Source organism: Triturus cristatus, chromosome 4_1 (genome assembly GCF_964204655.1).
Source record: "Triturus cristatus chromosome 4_1, aTriCri1.1, whole genome shotgun sequence".
NCBI classification, from domain to species: domain Eukaryota; kingdom Metazoa; phylum Chordata; class Amphibia; order Caudata; family Salamandridae; genus Triturus; species Triturus cristatus.
This window is the reverse complement of record NC_140585.1, coordinates 993,037,954-993,061,862: the sequence shown is the minus strand read 5'-3', so window position 1 is coordinate 993,061,862 and position 23,909 is coordinate 993,037,954. Positions and strand designations below refer to the sequence as shown.

The 23,909-nt window shown below is 49.0% G+C and overlaps 1 protein-coding gene across 4 annotated transcripts in view; it reads right to left on the bottom strand.

The window, feature by feature from the left end:
- Positions 1–23,909, bottom strand: part of CEP290 (centrosomal protein 290) — a 1,516,454-nt gene that overhangs the window by 1,131,186 nt on the left and 361,359 nt on the right. For all 4 annotated transcript variants that reach the window (XM_085653911.1, XM_085653913.1, XM_085653912.1 and 1 more), the window contains exon 20: positions 16,510–16,674. In XM_085653911.1, coding sequence (XP_085510037.1) covers positions 16,510–16,674 — 165 coding nt within the window. The remainder of the gene's footprint in view (positions 1–16,509; positions 16,675–23,909) is intronic.

Sequence of the window (23,909 nt, the reverse complement as noted above, 5' to 3'; positions counted from 1 at the left end):
GTTGCCCCTGTTTTATCTCCCCGGTCCCAAGTAACTCCCTTATGTAAGCCAGCCCCCGTTCCGGCCCCCTACGCCCAGCTTAAGATTATTTCCTGTAATGTAGCCGGACTTAGCAGCAAATTGCTACTGCCCGACTTTAACAAGCTAATAGAAGGCCAAGACATCTGCCTCTTTTAGGCAACTTGGAGTTTAGTTTCTCTTTACAAGTCTGGCTATATTTGTTTTTTTACGCCAGCTGTTGCAGCTGTTTCCATGGGGAGAGGGCGCCCCTTGGGAGGCCTAATTATCTGGGTTAATATCGCTCTGGGCTGTAGAATCATCGAACGAAGCTGTGCGAGCCCAGATATAATGAGGCTCACTATCAATGGAAATAAAGAGCTATAACTCTTGAGCTGTTCAATGCATATGTAAGGGGGACACGAGGGGGGAGTTTCTTCAGCTATTGTCTCATCCTTGGAGCAATAGTTATCTAGTTGCCCTCCCGACACTTTGTGGTCGTGGGAGATTTTAACTGCACGTTTGAGCCGCTTAGCACAGAGGACATGCTGGGGTTGGAGGAAGATGATGCAAGATGGGGTATCCCACCCCTAAGCATTCCCCACATTAAAAGATGGTCACGGGTTGCAATTCAGTTGAATGCACTTGCTCTGGAATTTGGGTTGAGGGCTGCAAATGGCAGAACACTGTCAGATGCTGAAGGGACCTGTACATATAATAGGGTCAGTTGTCCATCTCGTATTGACTACATCTTAATAGATGTAATACTGTGGAGAAGCACGATTGACATGGAAATAGTCCCTACTATCGACAGTGACCATAATCCACTTTGTCTGACTATGAAGGCCTTCTGGCCTTTTTCTTGCCCTGTCCCTGGTGCAACTACTAATATGGCGACTAAGGAAGTGGTCCCCTCTAATTGTAGCAGATATCTTAAATGGCCTAAAGTTGCTGTTAATGAACTAAATGGCTGGAATTAATCGAGTCCTGGTAGAAAATATAGCTGATTTGCAGGAGGCATTTTTTAAACCCGACGCCCCAGAGAAGGCGTTGGACATTTACACAAGAACTGTAGAGCAGGTGGGTTCCTTTTTTAAAATAGCTCCTAGTTCAAATTTCCACAAAGCATGCCCAAAAAGTGGGCAGGCTTGGTTTTCCAAAACTTGTAGACAAAAAAGGAAAGCTCTGGTCCTAGCTATTAAAAGCAAAATTTGTCCTCATGTCCAATCTGCTAGGAAGGAGTACAAAGTAGCGTTACACTGTGAAAAACTACAGTGGGAAAAATCCCACTGGCAAGACCTAAAGGACCCCAGATTAGCAAAGGATGCCAGTCTATTTTGTAATCTTGTCAGGGGGGCTAACAGAAAAGACCCTGACTTAATCCCAAATCATATTCCGAGCCAAGTTTGGTTAGACCACTTTAGGAAACTCTATACAGGGACAGACACAATTTGTCAAGAAGGGCCTTATGACCAGCCAATTCCCCACCTCACCATAAATACTTGTGACTATTTTACTTTAAATGAAGTAGAAGCGGCAATCAAAATAATAGTCCCGTCAAAAGCCCCCGGACCGGATGGTCTTCCGGGGGATCTACTTCTTGCAAACCCCAGTAATTGGGCAAGATATATCAAGTTCCTCATTAATTCCATCTCCAACGGATGCCCTATACCCGAGTCGTGGAAAGGCGCCGAGGTGGTGCCTATTTTGCAAAAGGAAGCTAGGGAGGACCCTGCCAACTATCGAACTATTAGTCTGATCGATGCTATCCAAAAAGTAGTTGGCAGGGTTCTGCTGCAGAGAATTCAATTCTGGGCTGAGGAGGAGAATATCCTCTCCCAATATCAGGTGGGTTTTTAGGGCCAGAACTGGGACAGTTCATCAGGCGTTCAGGCTTTATTGGAAGGTAGTCGTGATAGGTGGAGGCAGTCTTTATCCTGCTTTCATCGATCTGAAGACTGCCTTCGACCTGGTCTCCCGGGATCATTTGTGGAAGGTTTTGGGTGAGATGGGCATTCCCCTGTTTATTCTTAACTTGTTTGTTCGATTGCACGAGGGTAATTATGCACAAGTGAGATGGGGATCACAAGGGCAAAAAAACGATAGGATCTCAGTGAACAGGGGGGTACACCAGGGCTGTGTTATGGCGCCCACCCTGTTCTCCTTATATGTGAACGAGGTGGTTAGTTTCCTTCAGGAAATTCCATCTGATGCCCCGGTCCTGGCAGGAGCTAGTGTACCCACCTTCCTGTTCGCAGATGATACGCTGTTGATCTCCAAGACCCCGGTAGGATTACAGAGACTCCTGGACAGGTTTCAGCTCTTCTGCACCTCAATGGGGCTGATCATCAACACTACAAAGACTAAACTGATGACATTCAACTCCTACAAGCCCCTTTAGTCATATTTTTACCCTGGGTGGAACGCGTTTGGAGAGTCATCACTTTCGATTACCTGGGCTTTCGACTCTCTGAAACAATGCATTGGAATCCCCACATTAATAAGATGCTTCTGATCCACAAACGTGTGGCTGGGGCAATAGGCAGAGAACATCACTCCTCACAGAGCAGAGCAGACCCGTTGCCCCAGCACTCACGATCTACGACGCAAAGGCAGTTAGTTCGGCCTTTTATGGTGCGGAACTGTGGGTGTTCAACAATGTGCAAGAGATCTGTAGATCCAAACACAAGTGGCTGAGAGAGCTAGTGAGCCTTCCCCGAAATGCCCCACTCAAGCCCTTGATGAGCGATATGGGAAGACGCTCTTACAGAGACATTGCTAGATCAAGACCGCTGTTTTATTGGGCTCCATTGTTGCAAACTGCAGAGCCTAACAAATATGCGGCCGCATTTAAAGAGGTAATTAGCTTAGATGGGAACCACAGGGTCAGTTGGATTAACAATGTTAAGAAACGAGTATCTGACCTAGGCCTCAAAGATTCTTGGGAAGATCAGAACCCACCCTGTAAGGACGATGTTAAAAAAGTATATTGGGCCTGGGTTGACGTACTGGAACTTTGTAACCCCAGAGCAGGTAGGATGGCAGAAGATTTTTTATCAGTTTAAGCAGCATATATTTTTGGAACCATATTTAGACTTCATCCAGAGCCCAAAAGATAGGGCCCTCTACATACAGTTTAGGGTTGGCTCCCACTTAGTTCGTGATCTGACTGCAAAACGGAGTCCTCCTCATCAGACAATTGCGGTCTGCCCCTGCTGTGATGCACCAAAAGAAAGCGTGGCCCACCTCATGTTCGCATGTCCAGCATACTCCCGGACCAGATCAAGATGGATAAAACCGATCTGTAGACAGCTGGGTACCTCGGATCATTGTGTTGCTTTGCGGATCTTGAAATCAGATCCAAGATCACTTTTTGTCTGTGGTGTGGCAAAGTACCTTAGCTGCACTTGGCTAGTTAGGTCTAAATTTTAGCGTAGGGAGGAATGATTTTACACTGCAAAGGCATTTTTATATATTTTCTAATGTCATCAAATAGCTGAAAAAGATGAAATGTTTATTATTCTCATTCAATTAGTTTTACTCACTAATCAGATCTTAGTATTTTTTAAATCCACGAATGAATTCTCCATCTCGACTGAGGGTTTAGTGTGTTACTGTTAATAACTACTAATAAAATGATCAATCCTTTGTATATTATGCTCAGATGGAATGTACATACTTACTTTTATTATTATTTTTATGATAACTCGTATCTTTTATCTTTGGATTGCAAGAATGATGCTACTTTTATGATACTTGTTATCGAAATAAAGCTATTTGACTGACTGACTGACTAAGGGCCTCTCTCAACTCTGCTGCAAGACATCTTTTTTTTTTATATATATTTTTTTTGGCATTTTAACATACGATAGACCACATACAGTATCTGTTACTTTCATTACAGTGATTAAATATCCAAAGCCACAGATAATCAAATATGTTGGTGAGTAGTATAAGACAGATTCCAATATAAGTACTTAACCATTCTGTAGCTCAAGCATAACTATAAGCAAGGTTCTCGTAGGCACAATCCCCAGCAACGAACACCCTCAGATTCGCTATTACATATCTTCATTTTATGTTGCCTGTTCCCATGCCCATTCAGCCCTGCATGAATCTACAGACTCGTAACGTTCAGGGTAGATGTGTCTGGGTATATGATGTCCATGCCATTTCCAGGTTACGCATGTACAAGATTCCATCAAACAGGGAATCAACAAACTGGGATACCAACTACCCATCTACGCCTAGCGCGGCACCCTCTAACTATGTCCGGTCATAAATCTCAGTCTATGCCCTCTGGTAAGAGGAGGGGGGGGGGGGGGGGGGGGAATAGAAACCCCAGATTCCGGGGGTATCCAAGCATGCCACTATTATTTATCGCACAGTCATCCACTCAACCGTCTGCGCCTCCTGCACCAGGAGAGGTGGGGCTGACCCACAGGGGTTCCCGTCACAGAGTAGTTCTCACGGGCCAGGTCTAGTCCTCGTGATCGGGGATATCCCGGTCTCTCTCATCAGGCTGACTGAGGGGGGCTTCACTGTCTCCATCCGTGTCGCTTGGAGAGCTTGGGTATTCCCAGGCATGCAGTATGTCTCTCCACTGGTCCGCTATTGGGTGCAATCACAGTCCACTCGACTCCTCCCTACGCAGCACCCTTTCCTCTGCCACGGCGCAAGTCATCACCTCCCTCCGCCACACAGTCACCCGCGGTCCCATAGGTGCTTTCCACTCAATTGCTATATTTCCTAGCCGGTGCCAGTGCCAGATCCACGAACCTGTTTCCTTTTTGGTGGCATAGGGTAAAGTCTCAGCAAACAGACTTCTGCAATGCAAGTAAGCGTTCATCCCTATGTAGAGTTAAACGCGTGACCCTGCAGTCAGTGGTCACATGTAGGAAGTCTGCATCATCTTGACTGAATCGTGGGAAATGCTTCGGCTCCCCCTCCCAAAGATAACAAAGATCATGTGCAGTGTTAAATAAGTCATGTGTACATAATTAAATTGTACATATTTTAATCGTGTGTTCAGCGATATTTTCTTGGGGGATTCCAGGACCCTCCCCCATTCTGCATCGTGAGGTCCCTCCCCAAATTGCTTTCCCACTTCTCCCGTAAGCAGAGCAGGGAGGTAAATGAGGCCTCAAGCATGGACGCGTAGAACCATTAAATTTGATGTCTCGCAGTACCCAAAGTGACCAGTGAATGCAACACTGCATGTGTCTCAGATTCCTCCCTATTCCGACCCCATAACTTTGCGAATTGCCTTTGCAATGCTTTATACACTAAGAAGCTGCCCGGAAGCAGGCCAGACCCCTCCACCGGTTCCGCAAAGGGAAGCAAAGTGTTCTGATAACAATCTCCTACGGTTTCAAGACCCACCGCAGCCCAGGGCGCTAACTGCTCCACAGTCATGACCTGCTGCTGCCCACCAGCGGCAACTCCAGTGAGCATTTCGGGGTATCAGGTATCTTCTTAATGCTACATCTCCAGCATCGCAGTGCTGTGGACTACAGTATGGTATTGTAGGGAACTTTTGTTGTGTGTAGGCTGGGGCTCTAACCGGGCTCCGCCAAGAAAGTCCTGTCCACGTTCACTCCTTCCAACCATTGGGACAACCATTGCATCTGAGCAGCAAGCTGATAGAGCTCGAAGTCAGGGACTCCCAAGCCCCTGGCGGCTATAGGGCGTCTCAATACTTTAAGCGACACTCTGAGCCTACTGTCCCCCAAACTAAGACCCTCACCAGGGAAACCAGGTTGCGGAACCATGCTGCAGGCATTAACACTGGCATATTAGCAAAGTAGTATAATACAAATACACGGGGGAGCATGACCATTTTTGCCAAGGATATCCTAGCCATGATGGGGAGGCGCAGCGTACTCCAGAACAAAACGCCAGGTCTGAGAGATCGCAATGCTCTACCCAGATTTCCCTCTCTCAAGCCCTCCAGAGAGTGGAAGATCTGGACACCCAAATATTTGAAGGTGTCCGACGCCCAGTTAATGTCCACGGGCACCTCAAGGGGACGCGCCATTGGTCAAGCTACTGGGAAAAGGTACGTCTTACGTTTATTAACTCGCAAGCCTGACAGCTCCCCAAGCGTCTTAAGGTATAGTAAAGCCGTTTCCGTCCCCCGAACAGCATCGCAAAGATATTCTCAGTGATCGTCCGCATAAAGAAAGATGATATATGTCCGTCCCCCTAATAGCAACCCCAAGCCGTCCCCCCTTCGAAATAATGCAGCCAAAGGTTCTGTTGCCAAGGCGAAAAGGAGTGGCGACAAGGGGCAACCCTGACGGGTACCTCGCGTTATGCGGTATTGTGGAGAGATAGTTATGCCAGTCTTTACCCTAGCTGTGGGGAAGGTATATAGCAGTCGTACCCAAGCCATCCAGCTGTCCCCCACACCCGGATGCCTCATAACTGCCAACAGGTAGTCCCACCCTACAGTATCAAAAGCCTTTTCTTGGTCAATTGATAGGATAGCAGCCCGTCGGAGGGCGTGCGCTTCTGGTTGATAGAGCACAGAGTATAGGCGGCGGAGGTTATATGAGGTATTACGGGAGGGAATGAACCCTGATATATGATGTCACTAATTCTAGTGTACACCTTGTATCAGTCCAAACAACCCTTATGGTGATTGGTTGTAAAGTCAACCTTATAGACCAGCTATCCTAGTGGTAGCATGGACAAGAGCAGTCTTAGGTTAAACTCTGTATGGCATGTGAAGCCAGCTGTTATACCATTTGTAATCCCTTGAATACCAAATGAAAGGACACCACAACAGATATATAAAAATAGAATGTATTTATTCTAGTCAAAATACCCTCAGCACTCTTTATGAGATTCGAGGTAAGTACAACACAGTCTTATTTAAGCATACATTAAGTCACACAGGTAAGTAATACAGTTAGGCCCTAGGGGCCACGCAAACCATATACTAAGTAAGTGGTATAAGAACCACTGTCACGAACACAGGATAGGCCTAGGGAATCGCTGGGGCTACACTATACTACCAAAGGTTAGGAAGTGGGAGGCCCACGGGATTCAGGTGCAGAGTGGAAACACTCACGCGTAATGCGTAAAAGTCAATAGAAATAGTAGTTATTAGAAATTAACAGTTTTAGGACACTTCTGGAATAGCTAGGAGTTCGAGACTTGGAAACTAGACCCTAGGATAGTCACTACCCTCGTGAGCACCGGAGTACTCAAGTTACCTAGCCCACGGGCTGCGGGTGCATAGGTGGGAACTTGCGTCGGGTTTCGTTGTTGACTCCTATGGATGCCTGAAGGAAAGTTGCTGACAGGCAGTCAGTGAAGAGTGTCCAGTGGATCCCAAGGATGGAATCAAGAAGGAAGGATACCTGCAAGCAGAAGGGACAGAGTCCAGGTCACCAGCCAGCAGCCGGGAAGGAACCAGGAAGGAACCAGGCGATGTCGTGAAGATGCAGGTGAAGCTTGTCGCAGCAGCCACGGGTACCAGGAGACGTCGAGGACGACTAGGACCAGGAGGCGAGCTGACCCACGAAGGCTCTTGCTGTCGGCGGCGTCGATGTCGAGTTAGGACCCAACAAGCCTTGGCAAGCGAAACCCACGCAGAATGGAGGACTTGCTTCTGGTGCAGACCAGGAAGGTCTGGGGTGCTTCTCTTTCCCAGAGGAGCGAGTGCCAGTCTGGAGGAGCCGGACCAGCAAGGTGAAATCAAAGGTTCGTCGTCACAGAGGTCACTAGCCAACGGGCCAGCAACCGGACAACACGTTGAGCAACTCGGGTGCAGAAGGGCCCCACGCAGAACACGTGAAGTGTGGGGAGCTGATCTTCTTTGCAGATGGTGCTCGGGATGGAGGCTTCTCAATTCCCCAAGCACAGCCTCGAGGAAGCCTCAGAAGTCGCACTAGTCAGTTACTAGCCACTTTCCCCAAGTCGCCGGTCCCACGTCCCTCGTCGCCTCCACGGGTCTCAGCTTTGCTGTAGATGTGGATCGGGTTCAGAGGTGTCTGGAAGTCTAGGCGCTGGTCAGTCTCTGCAGTCGTCCCTCGTAGGATCAGTCGCAAAGCAAGCAGCGGTCGCTGGATGGTGCCTGTTTGCCCAGGGTGGTCACTCCTTGGCCACAAGGGAGATTCTTCAGTCTTCATCCTGAGGTCGAATGTCGAAGGTCAAGAGTTTCTGTTCAAGTTGCAGATTCAGGATAATCTAATTCTGCAGGGCTCAGCTACCTACTGATATACTGGGCTAGTGGGCTGGGCTACCTGCAAGGTCCCTCCTATGGGTGGGACCAGGAAGGGGAGTGGTTACACCCCCTTTCCTTTGTCCAGTTTCGCGCCAGAGCTGGGGCTGGAGTGCCCCAGCACCGGTTTGAACTGGACTATGCATGGAGCACCTTGTGTGCCCCAGGCATGTCTCATTCCTTTCAGCCCTCCCTGCCTCAATACACTAAAGTCTGTCTGGGGAGGTGCTAGCACCTCCCCAAGCAGGAAACCTATTGTCCAGGCCTCCCTGGCTGGGAGGGCTCCCAGCTGCAGGAGGTCAGACTTGTGTCTGCGGCAGCAGCATCCATATTGTGATGCTGAGTCTTTTGGTCAGAGTTAAACAGCAAAGTAGGATTTTAACATGTCTCTCCCTCAAGAAGGGAGGAATAATATCCTCATCACCAGAAATGGTATGGGGGTATTATTCCAAAGTGTTAGACACCTTACACAACATGTTTTGATAAAGCCAAACCTTAGTTACCATAACCGTTTAAGATTATAAGGCACTTTAAGAGTATATGGTAGGCGATATCATAGAACAGCTATAAGGACATGGTTCCGAAAGCTGCAGACAGGCTCAGCTCATGCCAGAGCACCATCTCACATGTTACCAAGCACTCTGCCCCCAGGATTGTTAAGGCCTGCCATAGGAGTGGCTCACAGGTACACGTGTCTATTTTAAGGGTAGATATAGGTATACTATATCTAAGCAAGGGGTGATTACACGACCTTGCCCCAGCTGAGTGATCAGCCAGTTGTGTCTGATTGGAAGGCCAGGCCAGGGGTGGCATAATACATGCTGCAGCCCCTGGGAGGCCTAGGGTACACCTATGCCCTGGGTACCTAGGGTACACTGTACAGGGTCCAATAAGGTGATCCTTACCAATTGGGTATGTACCTAGGGTACATGGAGTCCATTTTAAAGAGAGAGCAGACAGCCTGAGACTCTGAATGGCAGGATCTCAGGCCAACTAAGTCGAAAAACCAGCTAGACACTAGGCAAAAAGTTGGGGGTAAACATAGTCAGATATCCACCTTCCTACAGCCTGCATATGCGGGAGCAACCAGAATGCCAGCACTTTACTGAGGATCTTAAAGTCAGTATTAAGCATGGAGAGGGGTCTATAATCTTTCACCTCGGCATCTCGGGACGCAGTCTTAGGGAGCGGGACCACCAATGCATCTTGTGTGGTGTCCGGGAGATGCCGGACCTGGAGCGTCTCCACATAGAGAGTCATAAGCCTTGGTGCTAATTCAGTCCCATGCTTCTTGTAAAACTCTCCCGGCAGACCATCTGGGCCAGGATTTTTCCCGTTAGCCATGGCGAAAATGGCTCACTGTACCTTCTTCAGCATCACTGGTCAACTCAGTTCCGTCCGTGCGTCCACATCCAGCGTTTGGAGATCTAGGGGCTCCAAAAAAGACTCAACGGTTGCACGGGGAGACCCAGGGGGCAGTGTAAAGGGCTTTGTAATAATCCCTAAACAGAGCATTAATTTCCCTTGGATCATGCAGAGTTAAACCACCAGCTGTCCGTATACGCATAATCGGGGAACCATGCATCTCCAGACGAATCAGCCAAGGCAAAAGGCGGCCAGCCCTCCCTTCCTCCCCCTGTTCTCTATCCATGTATGCCCTATAGTCATGTGATCTAAGCCGCTCCAGTATGTCTGCATGTTGTGTGCGTTTGTCCAAAAGTCGAGCGTGTACCTGCGCGTCTCGTCCCTGAAGACCATCCAATGCACGTATCTCACCCTCTCTATCCAACAATTCACGGTGCAGTTCCTTACGCACCCCCACAGCCTGCCCCATACAATGTCCCTGCACCACCACCTTACACGCCCTCCACTCTATTAAGGCAGACGAAGCTGAGTGAGCATTGTCAGCAAAATATTCACATACAAGAGATTGAAAGGAGTCAGCAAACGCAACATCTTCTAGGGATATCGGATTGAGGCGCCATGTTAGTATTGGGGATCTATTTCCATAGGGTCTGTAGGTCAACAACAGGGGACTCTGGTCTGACAGGGTTCGTCCCAAGTACTCTGTGTGTGTGATGGAGTCGCTAAGGGTGGGGGAGCACCAAAAGGCATCTAAACGGGTATGGAACTGATGCATTGGGGAATAAAAGGAATATTCTCTTGTGACCCCGTTTTGGATCCTCCAGATATCCTTCAACCCCCAGTGGGACATCCAGTACCGCAGACCAGCCACCACACGGCGGGTCCGGGCACCAGGCAGAGGAGGGTGCGACCGGTCCAGTTCCACATCCAGCACTCCATTAAAGTCCCCAGCTGTTAGTACTGGACCTGCTACCAGGTCTGCAACACGAGTGGAGAGGTCAGCCATATAGGCCGGCTGGTCCTGGTTAGGGGCATACACAGCCTAGCATGACTTCCCACCCATACAGCTTCCCCAGGAGGAAGACATATCTACTCTCCTTGTCTATAACAGATCGTTTTAATTCAAAGGGCAACCCAGCTCGAATCCAAATCAGCGCCCCACGAGCATACGCCAAATATGATGTGGCATATACCTGCCCCCTCCAGCGTCTACGCAACCTTTCAGCTTCTGTTCGGAGCAGGTGAGCCTCTTGCAGGAGGACTGCCTGCACCCCTCGCTTCTTAATATAATTGTGGATGCCGTGACGTTTAGACATGGACCCCATCCCCTAAATATTCCACGTGAGGAATTTCAGCGACTGCTGTTGTGCTGCCATTGCTGGCTAAGTGAACAACCCACCCCCCCCAATCCCAACCCCCCACCCCCCCAATCCCAACCACCCCAAGCCCCCAAAGCCCCCCCCCCGGACCTACAAGACAGAGCAGTAACCGCACCATGGGCAAGGCAGGATCGGTACAAGGGGAAAAAAAAAAAAAATCGAAACCAAAACAGAGGAAGAAGAAAAAAAAACAACATAGATCAACTCCCCAATTCCCAGAGCAGTATGGCAACGGCCACCCACACAAACCTTTCTTGTAACAGTCAATCGAGGTCCAGACCAATGATGACGAGGTCCTTCAGGGTGTTGTGACCTAGATCAGTATCTCAAATTCGCAATCAGAACATCAGGGGACCGTGTCCGGCACCAACCGACCCATTAATCAAATCTGAACCATCGTATTGTGATGTTCCGATGCGGCCCCGCCGCCTCCAGGCCACATAGCCAAGACCACACCACATGACGGCCGCCTCTATATGATCTCGTCATATGTCTTCGGGGGGATCTTTGGTAGGATGAGGATGCCCGCATTGGAGGATTCCGATTCAGAGCCCTCCGTGCCCCTCGGCGAGCAAGAGCCCACCTCCGACTGCTGCCTGTCTTCCTGTATTATCTCTGCCTCTGCTTGCAACGCCGCCACTCGTTCTTGCTCTGTTTGGGAGGGGCTCGGTTTCTTTGTGGCGCTCCTCGGCGGCCGTCTCATAGTGCGCTTTCCATTCCTTCTGACCTGGCAGGGCGGCGCCTGGTCCCGCGTCGGTCGGGGGCCCCAGTCTTGCACTCCTCCAACCAGTCCCAAGCTGCGGAAGCAGTGTCGCAGAAATGGGTCTTTCCAACCTCAATTATATGCAGCCCGGCAGGGAAGATAAGGGAATATTGGAGGCCCTCATCTCTAAGCGTCTTCTTAACCTCCAAGAAGGAGGTGTGGTTCCGCTGCACCTCAATGGTATAGTCCGGAAAGATTGAGACCTTGCTGTTGTTGACCTCAAATGGGGCCACTCAACTTCCCTCCATCAGGCAGCAAGCAAGAGATGGAGAAACTCAGTCTCACAAAGACATCTTTAAGCAAGGCCACACTTGTTGCTTCAGCCAGTGACGTAGAGGTATGAAGTCATCTCCATAAAGACATGACCTGCCACATACTTGCCTTTTCCACCCAGAAAAACTTCCCAAACTTAAAAAGCAAGAGAACAGAGGAATGTGGGCAACATCACGTAGCTTAGCAAGCAACTCCTACCTCCAGCAGTGAGGAACATTCTTGAGTGAGGACACTGAGCAGTGAGATCAGTTCATTATACAACATTACATCTTAATGTTACGCTTGTTTTGTGTACAAAATATTCATGTAACATACATGAGCATAATGTTGCAGTTAGCACTCAATGCACAAAATTTAACCGGCCACAAAATAGAGCACTCTTTACAAAGTCTGACTAAACTGACTGTACGCAGTAAACAAATGCACCCCACTGGATGATAAGGACTTATTCCCCTCAAAAACATCCAAACTGAAAGGATAGGTCAAACTTTGGAACCACAAATTTATTTTTTGTATCGAATAGTCTTTCTAAGTGTATGGAACTCAACATATGTTACTGGTGAATTGGAAAATGTTCTGCTTTCTGACTCCAACTATCTATTCTCAACTTTTTCATTTCATAAAGAGTTATTCTATTCCTTATGACTGTTTCGCAGGAGTAAAAGGCAGATGATGCTTGGGTTAGAGAGGTGATGCTTAAGATACATGGGAATAGGAACTTCGAAACATGCACTAAACAACCACATCAACAACAACATAATACATTTTATTAACTAGTAAGTCGGGCTCTATTTTATATACCAGACTAGAGACAGCCAACTCCCTAACCTGGCACTAAGACACAATTAATATAGACTTCCCATATAGAGAGCATCACAGACCTTCAGGTGGATAAGAAAAGGCATATACCAAACCACTTAACAACTTTTATAGAGTTTCATTTAGCCAGCTTCATTTTGATATGGTCGTCAACTTAGCTTTACAGGCCATTTCAGCACACATGTTAGCAATGACTATATACCACAATGGTGTTATCTCCATCTGCAAATCACTAAGTATTTAGGCACCCAGGGCAACACGTAATTGAGGACAAGGCAAAAAGAGTCCTAGTTTGAATCACTAAATCAAACTCTTGGTCAATTTTTAAAGTGTTCCCTGGTAAGGAAGCCCGGCCTTTTGCATACCTATAAAAGAGGCGCAGCTTTCATGTGTGAAATAGCTAATCTGACTTAATACCACATTGCTAACCAATCAACTTTAAGGCAGATAATTATTTGGAGAATAGGAACCAGGGAGGTAAATACCATTCTGCAGAATCCAGAAAGAGAAAATAGAGCTATTTTTAAATATCATTATCAGATTCCTCAATGAGAAATATTACAAACTATCAAAAGTTGTGAAGAAAGATATGCTATCCAAGTTGACTTTCACTTGTAGGAGACCTCTTAAACGGTCTAACATCTCATTTTAATTTATATCTTATGTAATGAGTTGTGTCTTCCACCAAAGTGCTTTAAACCAACTTACAATGGGAGAGGCTGTCACACCACAATCGATTATACCCTGATATCCTCAAGGTATTCAGGGATTATACTCGATTGGGAGACCCTTGATACTGCCATTAGCGACCATTATCCTATTGTGGTGACTTTAAAATTATCCCTGTACGTTAATCCCAATGTAAGGAAAAACCCCTCTTATTCCCCGCCACTTAAGCTGGGAACTACCACTGGGCTCTATTTAAAATGGGACAAAGTAGTCCCCTCTGCCTTTCTTAACTCACTGGTCAAGAACACCTACGAGCATATACAGATATGCTTGTCAACAACAGAAAATCCCCAGGCAATCAGCCATTCGTTCTCCATAATCTCGTCGGAGATCAAAAGATTACTTGCACGAGCTCCTAGGAAAACTCCATCGTGCAGTCAAGGCTGGTTTGATAGGACTTGCACTAAAGCTCTGAAATCTTTAAAAACTGCCCTAAAATCTAATCCGAGAAATCAGATAGAATTACGGCAAGCCAGACATAATTATCCTGCAGTCCGACTGGCTAGGAAAAACCAACTGAAATCAGAGGCTTGGCAAGCCCTTCAGGATGCCTCTACTAAAAGGGATAATACCGCCTTTTGGAGGGCAGTTAATGCACCTTTCCTGCGATGCTCCCAGCTCCCAAAGATGGACTTAGCCATAACAGCCGAAACCTGGGTCAAACATTTTAGCACCTTATATAATCCATCAGATTCCATAGAACAGATGAGCGCGTGGGAAAGTCACCCTAATCCCCAGACAGAGTCACACATTTCCAGTGTTTTTCCCCTGAACATCTTTTTTGACTGTGGAGAGGTACTCGTGGCATTAAAAGAAAGCCCTTCTGGGAAGGCCCCGGGTCCGGACTGTGTACCAATAGATGTTTTTAAATCACAACCGGAATTGTGGGCTCCTTTCCTTACTAACGTTCTGAATTCCCTGAATGCCACAGGCTTCATTTCCACCTGGCCTGAGGGGGTCGTAGTCCCGATTTTTAAAAAAGGCGACAGGAATAATCCCTCCAATTACCGCCCAATCTCATTGCTCGATTCCCTAATGAAGGTCGCAGGGAGAATTATTTTAAATAGAATCCATGATTGGATAAGCGACCAAGACATCATCTCCAATCTACAATATGGTTTCAGACAAGGCAAAGGTACCATCGAGCAAGGCCTGAACTTGACCCTTATAATTGCCAAATACACCCAGGCAAAAAAGGGAAACCTTTTCGTATCCTTTGCAGATCTCAGCTCCGCATTTGACTGCGTTGACCATGAGCTGCTCTGGGAATCTCTTTTAGAGATTGGATTAGAACCTTCCATCCTTGCATTCATTAAAGAGCTTTACAGGGGAGCATCAGCCCGTGTCAGATACGGTAGAAGTGGAGAATGCTCTGACAGGTTTTATATTAGGAGAGGTGTAAGACAGGGATGCATATTAGCCCCCTTACTTTTCACCCTCTATATACATTCCGTCAGCCACTATCTAAACAGAACTTACCACGACTACCCTACTATTAATGGCAAACCTATACCCATACTTCTTTATGCGGATGACGCAGCAATAATGTCACAGACCCGCATAGGGCTACAAAGGGCAGTTGATGAATTTACTGATTTTATGTCACGGAGAGGTTTAAATGTTAATGCCTCTAAAACCTTTACCATGTCTTGCGGCCTAGGGATCGGAAAAAAAAAAATGTTCCATCTTTTTAAAAGGCAGGAAATTAGATACTATTGACAGGTTTCCATATCTGGGCATTATTTTCGATAAGAGGGGCACCTGGCGGGCTGCTGCCCAAGCTAGGGACATTGCGTTTTCTAAAGCTACAGGTGCGCTGACCAACTTCTCCAAAAAGCTGGGGGGACGTCCGATTAACCCCTTATTACAGATCTATCGGGCCAAGTGTATTTCGACTGGCACTTATGGATCTGGGATATCGAGCACGTTGATCAAATTCAACGTTCCGAGAACTTATTTTTGCGCTACCTCTTGGCCGTACCACGTGGTACATCAACCTACGTGGTGCACAATGAACTTGGCCTTACGCATATTGCGGACATCATAAACTCTTCCCCTATCATCTTATGGCACAAAGTCTGGACCAACCAAGAGACACTTTTTAACAGGGAAATTTTCACAGATTGTCTTAGACTGAATGAAGTTAATAACATCAAGTGGCTAAATTATGTAAGAAACTTGTCTTCCGACTTAGGGCATACTTAATTTTTCTCTGAACCCTCAACTCTGAACAAAATATCGAGAGTTACATTAAAACGACTAGTCTTAAGTCATCTGACTAGCCGTCGTTGGTCATCCGAAAAATATAAGAGCACGGTAGTGGATTACCAACATTCCACTACAACCGAAGGGAATCAGCAATACCTATCCTTAATACCATCACCTTTTACCCCGTATGCTCGTGACTCGTTTATGCACTGATACCTTCTTCAGACTATTAACATTTCCCAATCAAAATTGTTGGTCCAGCGACCTAGAGAAATGCCCTTGTGATGGTTTGTCAACACAATCCAATATTCATTGTATTTTATTCTGTAGGTACTATCAACTGCCGAGGGCTACCCTTTTGAAACCTCTGCTCAAAACATGGGGACTACAATCCTGTAGAGCGGCCTTTTATAAATTAAAAACATTGGACACTCCTTTAACTATGGCCGCCGTCTCCTCTTACTTAAAAGTGATTGTGAGAGTGAGGGCATGAATGCAGCCTTAGACGATATATGATTTAATGCTTGTTCTGTACTTTTATTCTAAATGACTCTGTGACAGCTGCTAAACAATTGTGATTACCCCCAGTGTACTCTTTTTAATCTTTTTATGACCCTTTGTGGTATTTTACTACAAAAATTTTATTGATTCTTTTTTAAATTCATTTGTGTGTACTTTTATGATATTGTTTTTACATATCGAATAAAGTTTGCAATTGAATTGAATTGACTTTCACTTGTACATACTTTGTCATTTGCCTTGGACAACTGGTTTGAGAACTGGGTAGCCTCTTTTCGAGAAGCTTTTAGTTCCTGCCTTAGTTCTTCATTTCTTCCTGTAAGTTGGTCGACTTGGGCTTTCAAATGTACGCTGGCATCAAATATTCCATCCGCATTCTTTGATTCTATAGCCTACGGTAGAAACAGAAAATATGTAACGTGTAAGCATGAAAAGCACGCATTTTTTAAATTCGGGTTTTTGAATAGCAGGCCGATCTCAAAATAGAACACAGATAAGCAGCCTTATGTTTAATAAATGCACAGTGTTACAAGAGTTAAACCTAGAAATCTGCCTATTCCGTCATTAACACACACAAGACAAGCACAATTCAGGATAGGTCTGTCAAGTACTAAATTGAATAATGCTGCAGATCCAGGCACTAAAAGCTGCATTACTCCAAGGGCGGTATTATATATATTTAAGGAGCACTGCCCTGATCTGCATCACGGTACACCTTAAAACGGGTGCACCAGGTTCAGACCAGGTGAGTTCATCCTATTAAAGATGATGCAATGTCTACAGGGAAGTCGCAAATTAATGCCTTCTTTTTTTGAAGCGGCTGATCAGTCTTTCACAGTGCCAGTGGCACCTGGCCTGTTTTTTTTTAAAGGAGGCAGAGATCTCCCACAGGCAGATGGTGAAAGTGACTTCACTGGCATGCAGGGGAATGTCTGTGGTGTCCAAAGGGCTAGTGTGAGCCACAATAATTGTGTTGCCTGACATTATTAGTGGCTTCTCTGTCCGCCTCCATAAGAGGACAGGGGTGCAGAGGCAAAGGGATTCCATCATTAGCATAGGGCCATGACCCTATACTAATGAGGAAATGTTCCCTTAGAATTGTATCAGCGTTGCATGCGATTAAACACGATCTGAACTACAGAAGGGGCCACCTAATACCAAAGTGCCTGGAGGGGCAAAGGGAAAGAGTGTGCATGTACTATGTAGGAGTGGGAGGTAAACTAAGCTCCTCCCGTGGAGTTTGCAGTTTTGCACACTCCATGCTCCTCTTCCAGCAGAGAGTTTCGGGAAAAATCCACCAACCACCAGAGTTTTTTCTTGCACACGGCTCGCCAACGTTAAGTTGGCGAGTGCAAAAATTGAGTGCGAGACTGCCTACCGGCAAGAGGAGGATGGCAGGTGCTACCACTCGCGTTGAGAAAGCTGCTGCTCACATTGAGAAAGCTGTCATTTTAGTAGAAAATCTACTCGAGCAGCAGAACGAAACAGCGCCCTGTGGTGCGCCGCATGGTTCAGTTCGTGCAGATTTTACAGCACGGGGCAAGCTTTCGGTGCTAAAAATCAATGCAAGCAGCCTACAAACCAAACTCTGCGGAATCTCGCAGTTTTTAGGGAACTCCATGAGTTCCGCCCACCTCTAGTAATATGAACCCAAGAAAGCCCTTAGTGTTGTAGCCTGCAGTGCTACTATGCATCACAGTTTTAACATTTTCTCTCAATACTTGTTAATAGCAGAGCCTAGTGCTAGATGGAATTGCTTTTGGATGTTACTCCACTTATTTTGCTTGCATGACAGTTTCAGCTCCACTTCGACCTTCCTTTCAGTTTTGAGTTTACTGACTCGATAGGAGCAGAGCACCGAGATGACTGTCAAATCTAAAATAATACACACATTAAAATATTACACTTATCAGCCAGCTTGGAGTTCTACTTAAATCACGTCATGAAAACACAGTAGCAAATCAGGAAAGCACAGCAAAGTTCAGATGGCAAGTAACATCAACAAGAAATGGCAACTATAAAATTAAGACATATATTAAAACCTCAAATTTACCACCTAGCGCAGAATTCTTCTCCCATTAAGTCATTAAAGCACATGTTACTACTTGTGTAACAATATATCTGTAAGAGACATTAGTTAGTGATAGATTCCTTACCTTAGAATATCCCCAGGCGTCAGACTGGATCCGGAAAGTTTTGCTAGCAGTATCCCTGCGCGTCAGTAGGTGGCGTCCTGCGGCTCCGCGTCAGTCGCTGGCGTCGTAAGCGCAGCGATGACTTCACGGAGACTACTTAGGCGCCACCCATGTGTGCTGACGTCAGTTCTGTACACGACTTTCCGCGCCAGGAACACAGAGCCATGCAAGAAACTGACCACTGGTATCAAGAAACTAGGGCCCTGAAAGGGATGACCTTAACCCTAGAAAGGGTCGCAGAACGGGGAGGATGGGTGGGGCGGTAAGGAATCTATCACTAACTAATGTCTCTTACAGATATATCGTTACACAAGTAGTAACTTGTGCATCTGAAAGAGACACATTAGTAATAGATTCCTTACCTTAGAATAGATACCCCAGCAATACCAACCCTGGGGAGGGTCTGCAAACAGATTACACCAGAAAGTCACGGAGAACAGAATGGCCAAAGAAGCCGTCTCTCCGAACTTGACTGTCAAGGCAGTAATTCTTGGTAAACGTGTGCAGCGAGGCCCACGTAGCTGCCTGACAAATGTCCTGCAAGGGAATGCCACGTCCCAAGGCAGTAGTGGCTGCAGTTGCCCTGGTAGAATGGGCACGCAGCCCCACAGGAGGCTCCTTCTTAGCCAAGGAGTAACTTGATGCACGGAACGACCCACCGTGAGATGGTTTGTTTGTGCACAGTCCACGTAGCCAACAAAGAGCTGGTCATCCACCCAGAAGTGCTGTGTACGCTTCAGATAGAATGCGAGCGCACGTTTTGGGTCCAGGCGGTGGAGCCTCTCCTCCTCCCTTGAAGGATGCGGAGGCGGAAAGAAGGTGGGCAAAGTGATGGTCTGCCCGATGTGGAAAGGCGTGACAACCTTTGACAAAAAAGAAGGACGGGTCCTTAACACCACCTTGTCCGGATGAACAGAAAGGAAAGGAGGTTTGGAAGAAAGAGCCTGGAGCTCACTCACTCTTCTGGCAGAGGTGATAGGCATCAGGAAAGCCGTCTTAAGAGTAAGAAGACGCAAAGGACAGGTATGAAGGGGCTCGAAGGGAGCGCACATCAGATAGGTCAAAACAAGATTCAAGTGCCATTGAGGAATTATGAATGGCACAGGAGGAAAAGTGTGCGTAATGCCTTTCAGGAAACGGTTAACAACCGGGGACTTAAAGAGAGAAGGCTGATCTGGAAGCCTCAGAAAAGCGGAGATGGCCGAAAGATAACCTTTGACAGTGCCCAGAGTAGAGCTCTGCTGGGTCAAGGAGAGAAGGAACAGAAGCACCTCAGAAAGAGGGGCAGAAAGGGGATCCACAGACTTTGCTGCGGTCCATGCCACAAACTTGTTCCACCGGCAGGCGTATACTGTCTTAGTGGAGGGACGCCTGGCTGCCAGAATGACATCACAGACTTCGGGAGGAAGATCGAAAGTGGTCAACTGTCGCCGCTCAATCTCCACGCATGGAGGTGGAGGCTGGACAGGTTCGGGTGGAGGACCGTCACCTGCTGCTGCGACAGAAGATCCCCCTGAAGAGGCAGTTGGAACGGGGGATTGATCGCCATGCTGAGTTGCTCGGGATACCACTATCTTCGTGCCCAATCCGGAGCCACAAGGATGACTTGGGCCCGGTCGCGCCAAATCTTCTTCAGCACTCTGGGCAGAAGTGGTATAGGTGGAAAGGCGTTCAATAGACCGCAACTCAACTCGCGACGAAAAGCGTCGCCTTGGAAATTCCAACACGCAGAACTGATGACATTGCATGTTCTCTTTGGTGGCAAATATATCTAACCAAGGCTCTCCCCACTGCTGAAAGAGACCTTGCACCACGTCCAAGTGCAGACACCATTGGTGATCCATCAAGCCCGGCGGCTGAGTTCGTCTGCCATGGCATTCAGAGAACCTGCCAGGTGTTGAACCACCAAGGTAATGCCTTGACGTTCCAGCCATGTCCAGAGGCGCAGAGCCTCCCGACATAGGGCCCACGACCCCACCCGCCCTGTTTGTTGCAATACTACATGGCGGTGGTGTTGTCCGTGAACACCTGCACCACACTTCCCCGGACAGAGGGAAGGAATGCTTTCAATGAAAGCAGGATCGCCAGAAGCTCCAAAAGGTTGATATGGTGCCGGGACTCCACCGGAGACCAGAGTCGTCTGATCTCCGCCTCTCCCAAGTGGCCTTCACATCCCAGGAGGGACGCATTCGTCACCACTGTGTGCTCCGGTTGGGGAAGGGAGAGGGATCTGCCACTGACCCAATCGCGATTCGTGAGCCAGCACTGCAATTGTCGTGCAGTGCCCTCCGAGATCTGGACATGATCGGACAGGTTGCCCTGATGCTGCGCCCACTGTAACTTCAGGTCCCACTGCAGAGCCCGCATATGCCATATGGAATTGTGCACTAGAAGGATGCAGGAGGCCATCAGGCCCAGGAGCCGGAGGGTCATCCTGACTGAAACCCGGGACAGAGGCTGAAAGATCGGAATCGTAGCCTGAATATCCTGGACTCGCTGCTCGGGAGCAAAAATCCGAAACAGCGTCAAATCCAGAACCGCTCCGATGAAGGTGAGCTTCTGAGAGGAACTCAGGTGCGACATCGGCACATTGATGGAGAACCCCAGCAAATGCAGATCGGCCGTAGTCTGAATGTGGTTGACGACTGCCTGGGGTGAGCCCGCTTTCAACAACCAGTCGTCGAGGTAAGGGAAGACTAACACCCCCGACCTGCGCACATGAGCTGCGACCACCGCCATCACCTTTGTGAACACCCGAGGGGCGCTGGTAAGGCCGAAGGGGAGCACGGCAAACTGAAAATGCTCCTGGCCTACCGTGAACCGCAGGTAACGCCAGTGGGCCGGCAGGACGGAGATGTGAAAATATGCGTCCTGCAAGTCCAACGCTACCATCCAGTCTCCAGGGTCGAGGGCAGCCAGGACCTGAGCCAGAGTCAGCATTTTCAACTTCTCCTTCCGGAGGAAGCAACTGACGTTCCGGAGGTCCAAGATGGGGCGCAGGCCCCCTTTGTCCTTCTTGGGGACCAGAAAGTAGTGGGAATAACAACCACTCCCTACTTCCGGCCCAGGAACGCACTCGATGGCCCCCTTGGCCAAGAGAGCCATGACTTCCTGCTGGAGAAGTACCAAGTTATCCCCTGACATACGGTGGAACCGAGGTGGCATGGCTGGAAGGGAGGACTGAAAGGGAAGAGAGAAACCTCTGTGGATGATCTGCAGCACCCACTTGTCCGATGTGATATTGCGCCAGTGGGGGAGGTGTGGCGGATCCTGCCCCACACCGGCATGGAGTGCTCCACAAAGCTCAGATTAGGAAGGTTTGGAGGTAGAAGCAGCGGGGCGGAGGTGGACTGATCCTCACGCTGATTCCCAGACCCGCCCCAGCCGCATCTGCGCCGAGGCTGGTTCTGCACAGGCTTGCTGAAGGAACGCGCCTGGGCACCTCTGCCATGGACACGAAAGGAACAAAACCCAGGAGTGGCCGGGATTTTGCAGAAAGACTCAAGGACTTGAGTCCTTCAAACTCTCCAGTGCACTGTCGGCCTTATCGCCAAACAGGCGAGTGCCATCAAAGGGCATGTCCATGAGCGAGCTCTTGACATCAGGCGAGAACACGGTGGATCTCAGCCAGGCGTGGCGACACAGTCGTAGAAATCGCCCTGCCTAGTGAGTCAGCGGTGCCCAAACCACTCCGAATGACGAACTTAGCCGCATCCTTACCCTCAGCAACTGCTTGGGACAGCACAGCGTGGACCTCCTGAGGACACTGAGGCAACACCTGAGCAACCATACCCCACACCGCGTGGGAACAGCGGCTCAATAAGCAGGCGGTGTTCACCGACCGCAGCCCCATGCTGGCCGAAGAGAACAACCGCTTTCCAAACTGTTCCAGCTTCTTAGAGTCCTTATCCGGCGGAGCCGTGGGAAAGGCACTCTGCGACGTCGAGGCTTGGATGACCAGGCTCTCAGGCGTAGGATGAGTGGTCAGAAACGTGGGGTCACCAGGCGCCGGGCGGTGACGCCTGGCGACATTCTTATCCACAGGGGCCCCTGTGGCCGGCCTCCACCAAGTGCCCAACAAGACGTCAGTGAGGGCGTCATTAAAGGGAAGCGGGGGCTCCGACGACGTGGACGCCGTCTGGAGCACCTCAGTGAGGAGATTAGTCTTGAGGGCCACCGTAGGAAGATCGAGGTTGAGCACCATCGTGTAGGAGGCGCCCTCCTCGATGGTAGGCGGGGGAGAGGCAAACACCGGGTCAGAAGAGACATCGAGGTCGCCGGCGTCCTCCAAGTCGTCCACCTAGTCCTGCTAGGAGTCACACTGACGGGCAAGAGGGTCCTCGGACCCTTCCCAGTCATCCTCCACCTCTGTTGCATGGGGAACAGAGCGCGGCGGCAGAGCTGGAGCAGGAATATAGGGCGCCGTGAACGGCGCCGTCCGGGGCCGAGCCGGCACCACGTCCCAATGCGGATCCCAGGTAGGAATGAAATGGTCCTGGAACCGGGGCAAGGGAGGAACAAACGTCACCCACTGTGGTGCCGGAGGCAGAGCCGAGGCCGGCGCTGGGGCCGGAGCCGGCAGCGCGGGACCTCATGGCGCCGGGGACGGAGCCAACGGTGCAGGATCCTATGGTGCCGAAGCTGGATCCGCGGGCGGCGCCGACGGCCCAACAGGATCTGGACACTGGACAGCAGGGCCCGAAGGCACGCCGGCGGGAGCCAGAGGCCTAAAAAGGCGGTCCATGGTGGCAAGAAATTCTTGCACCTGTTCGGGAGTCGCTGACGGACCCGGGTAAGGCGGGTAGGCCGCGGGACTCCCAGGCTCCAAAGGAGCCGCAAGGGCAGAACCCCTGTCCTCCTCGTCCACATCCGAGGACCAACGGGGGGACGTCGGAGAGCGAACACGCTTCTTCGATTTCTTTTTATGTCGTCACTTACCAGAATCTGAGGGCGAAGACTTGGAGCGCGAGGAGCGACGACTGCGGCCCCGTGAGCGTTCCAGGGAACGGTCCCTGGACCTGGAACGGTGTTGGGACGAGTGCCGGACCCCCAGCAGCTTCCGGCGCCGCTCCCTCAAGGCCTTCGGGGCCATGGCCCGACAGTCCCGGGAGGACTGGGTGTCGTGGTCGGTCTTCAGGCAGTATAGGCAAACATCGTGGGGGTCCGCCACCGACATACTGCGACGGCAGGCCCCACAATACTTAAATCCAGGCATCCCTATGTGCACCAAGGAGAAAAGGGAGACAAAAGTCTCTAAAGCGTTGTCAAAAAGTGACTAAGGTACGTGCTCTAACCGGATCTGCACTTGCTGGCGCGGAAAAAGAAAGAACTGACATCAGCGCGCATGGGTGGCACCTAAGTAGTCTCCGTGACATCATCTCGGCACTTACAACGCCAGCGACGGACGCGGAGCCGCAGGGCACCACCTACTG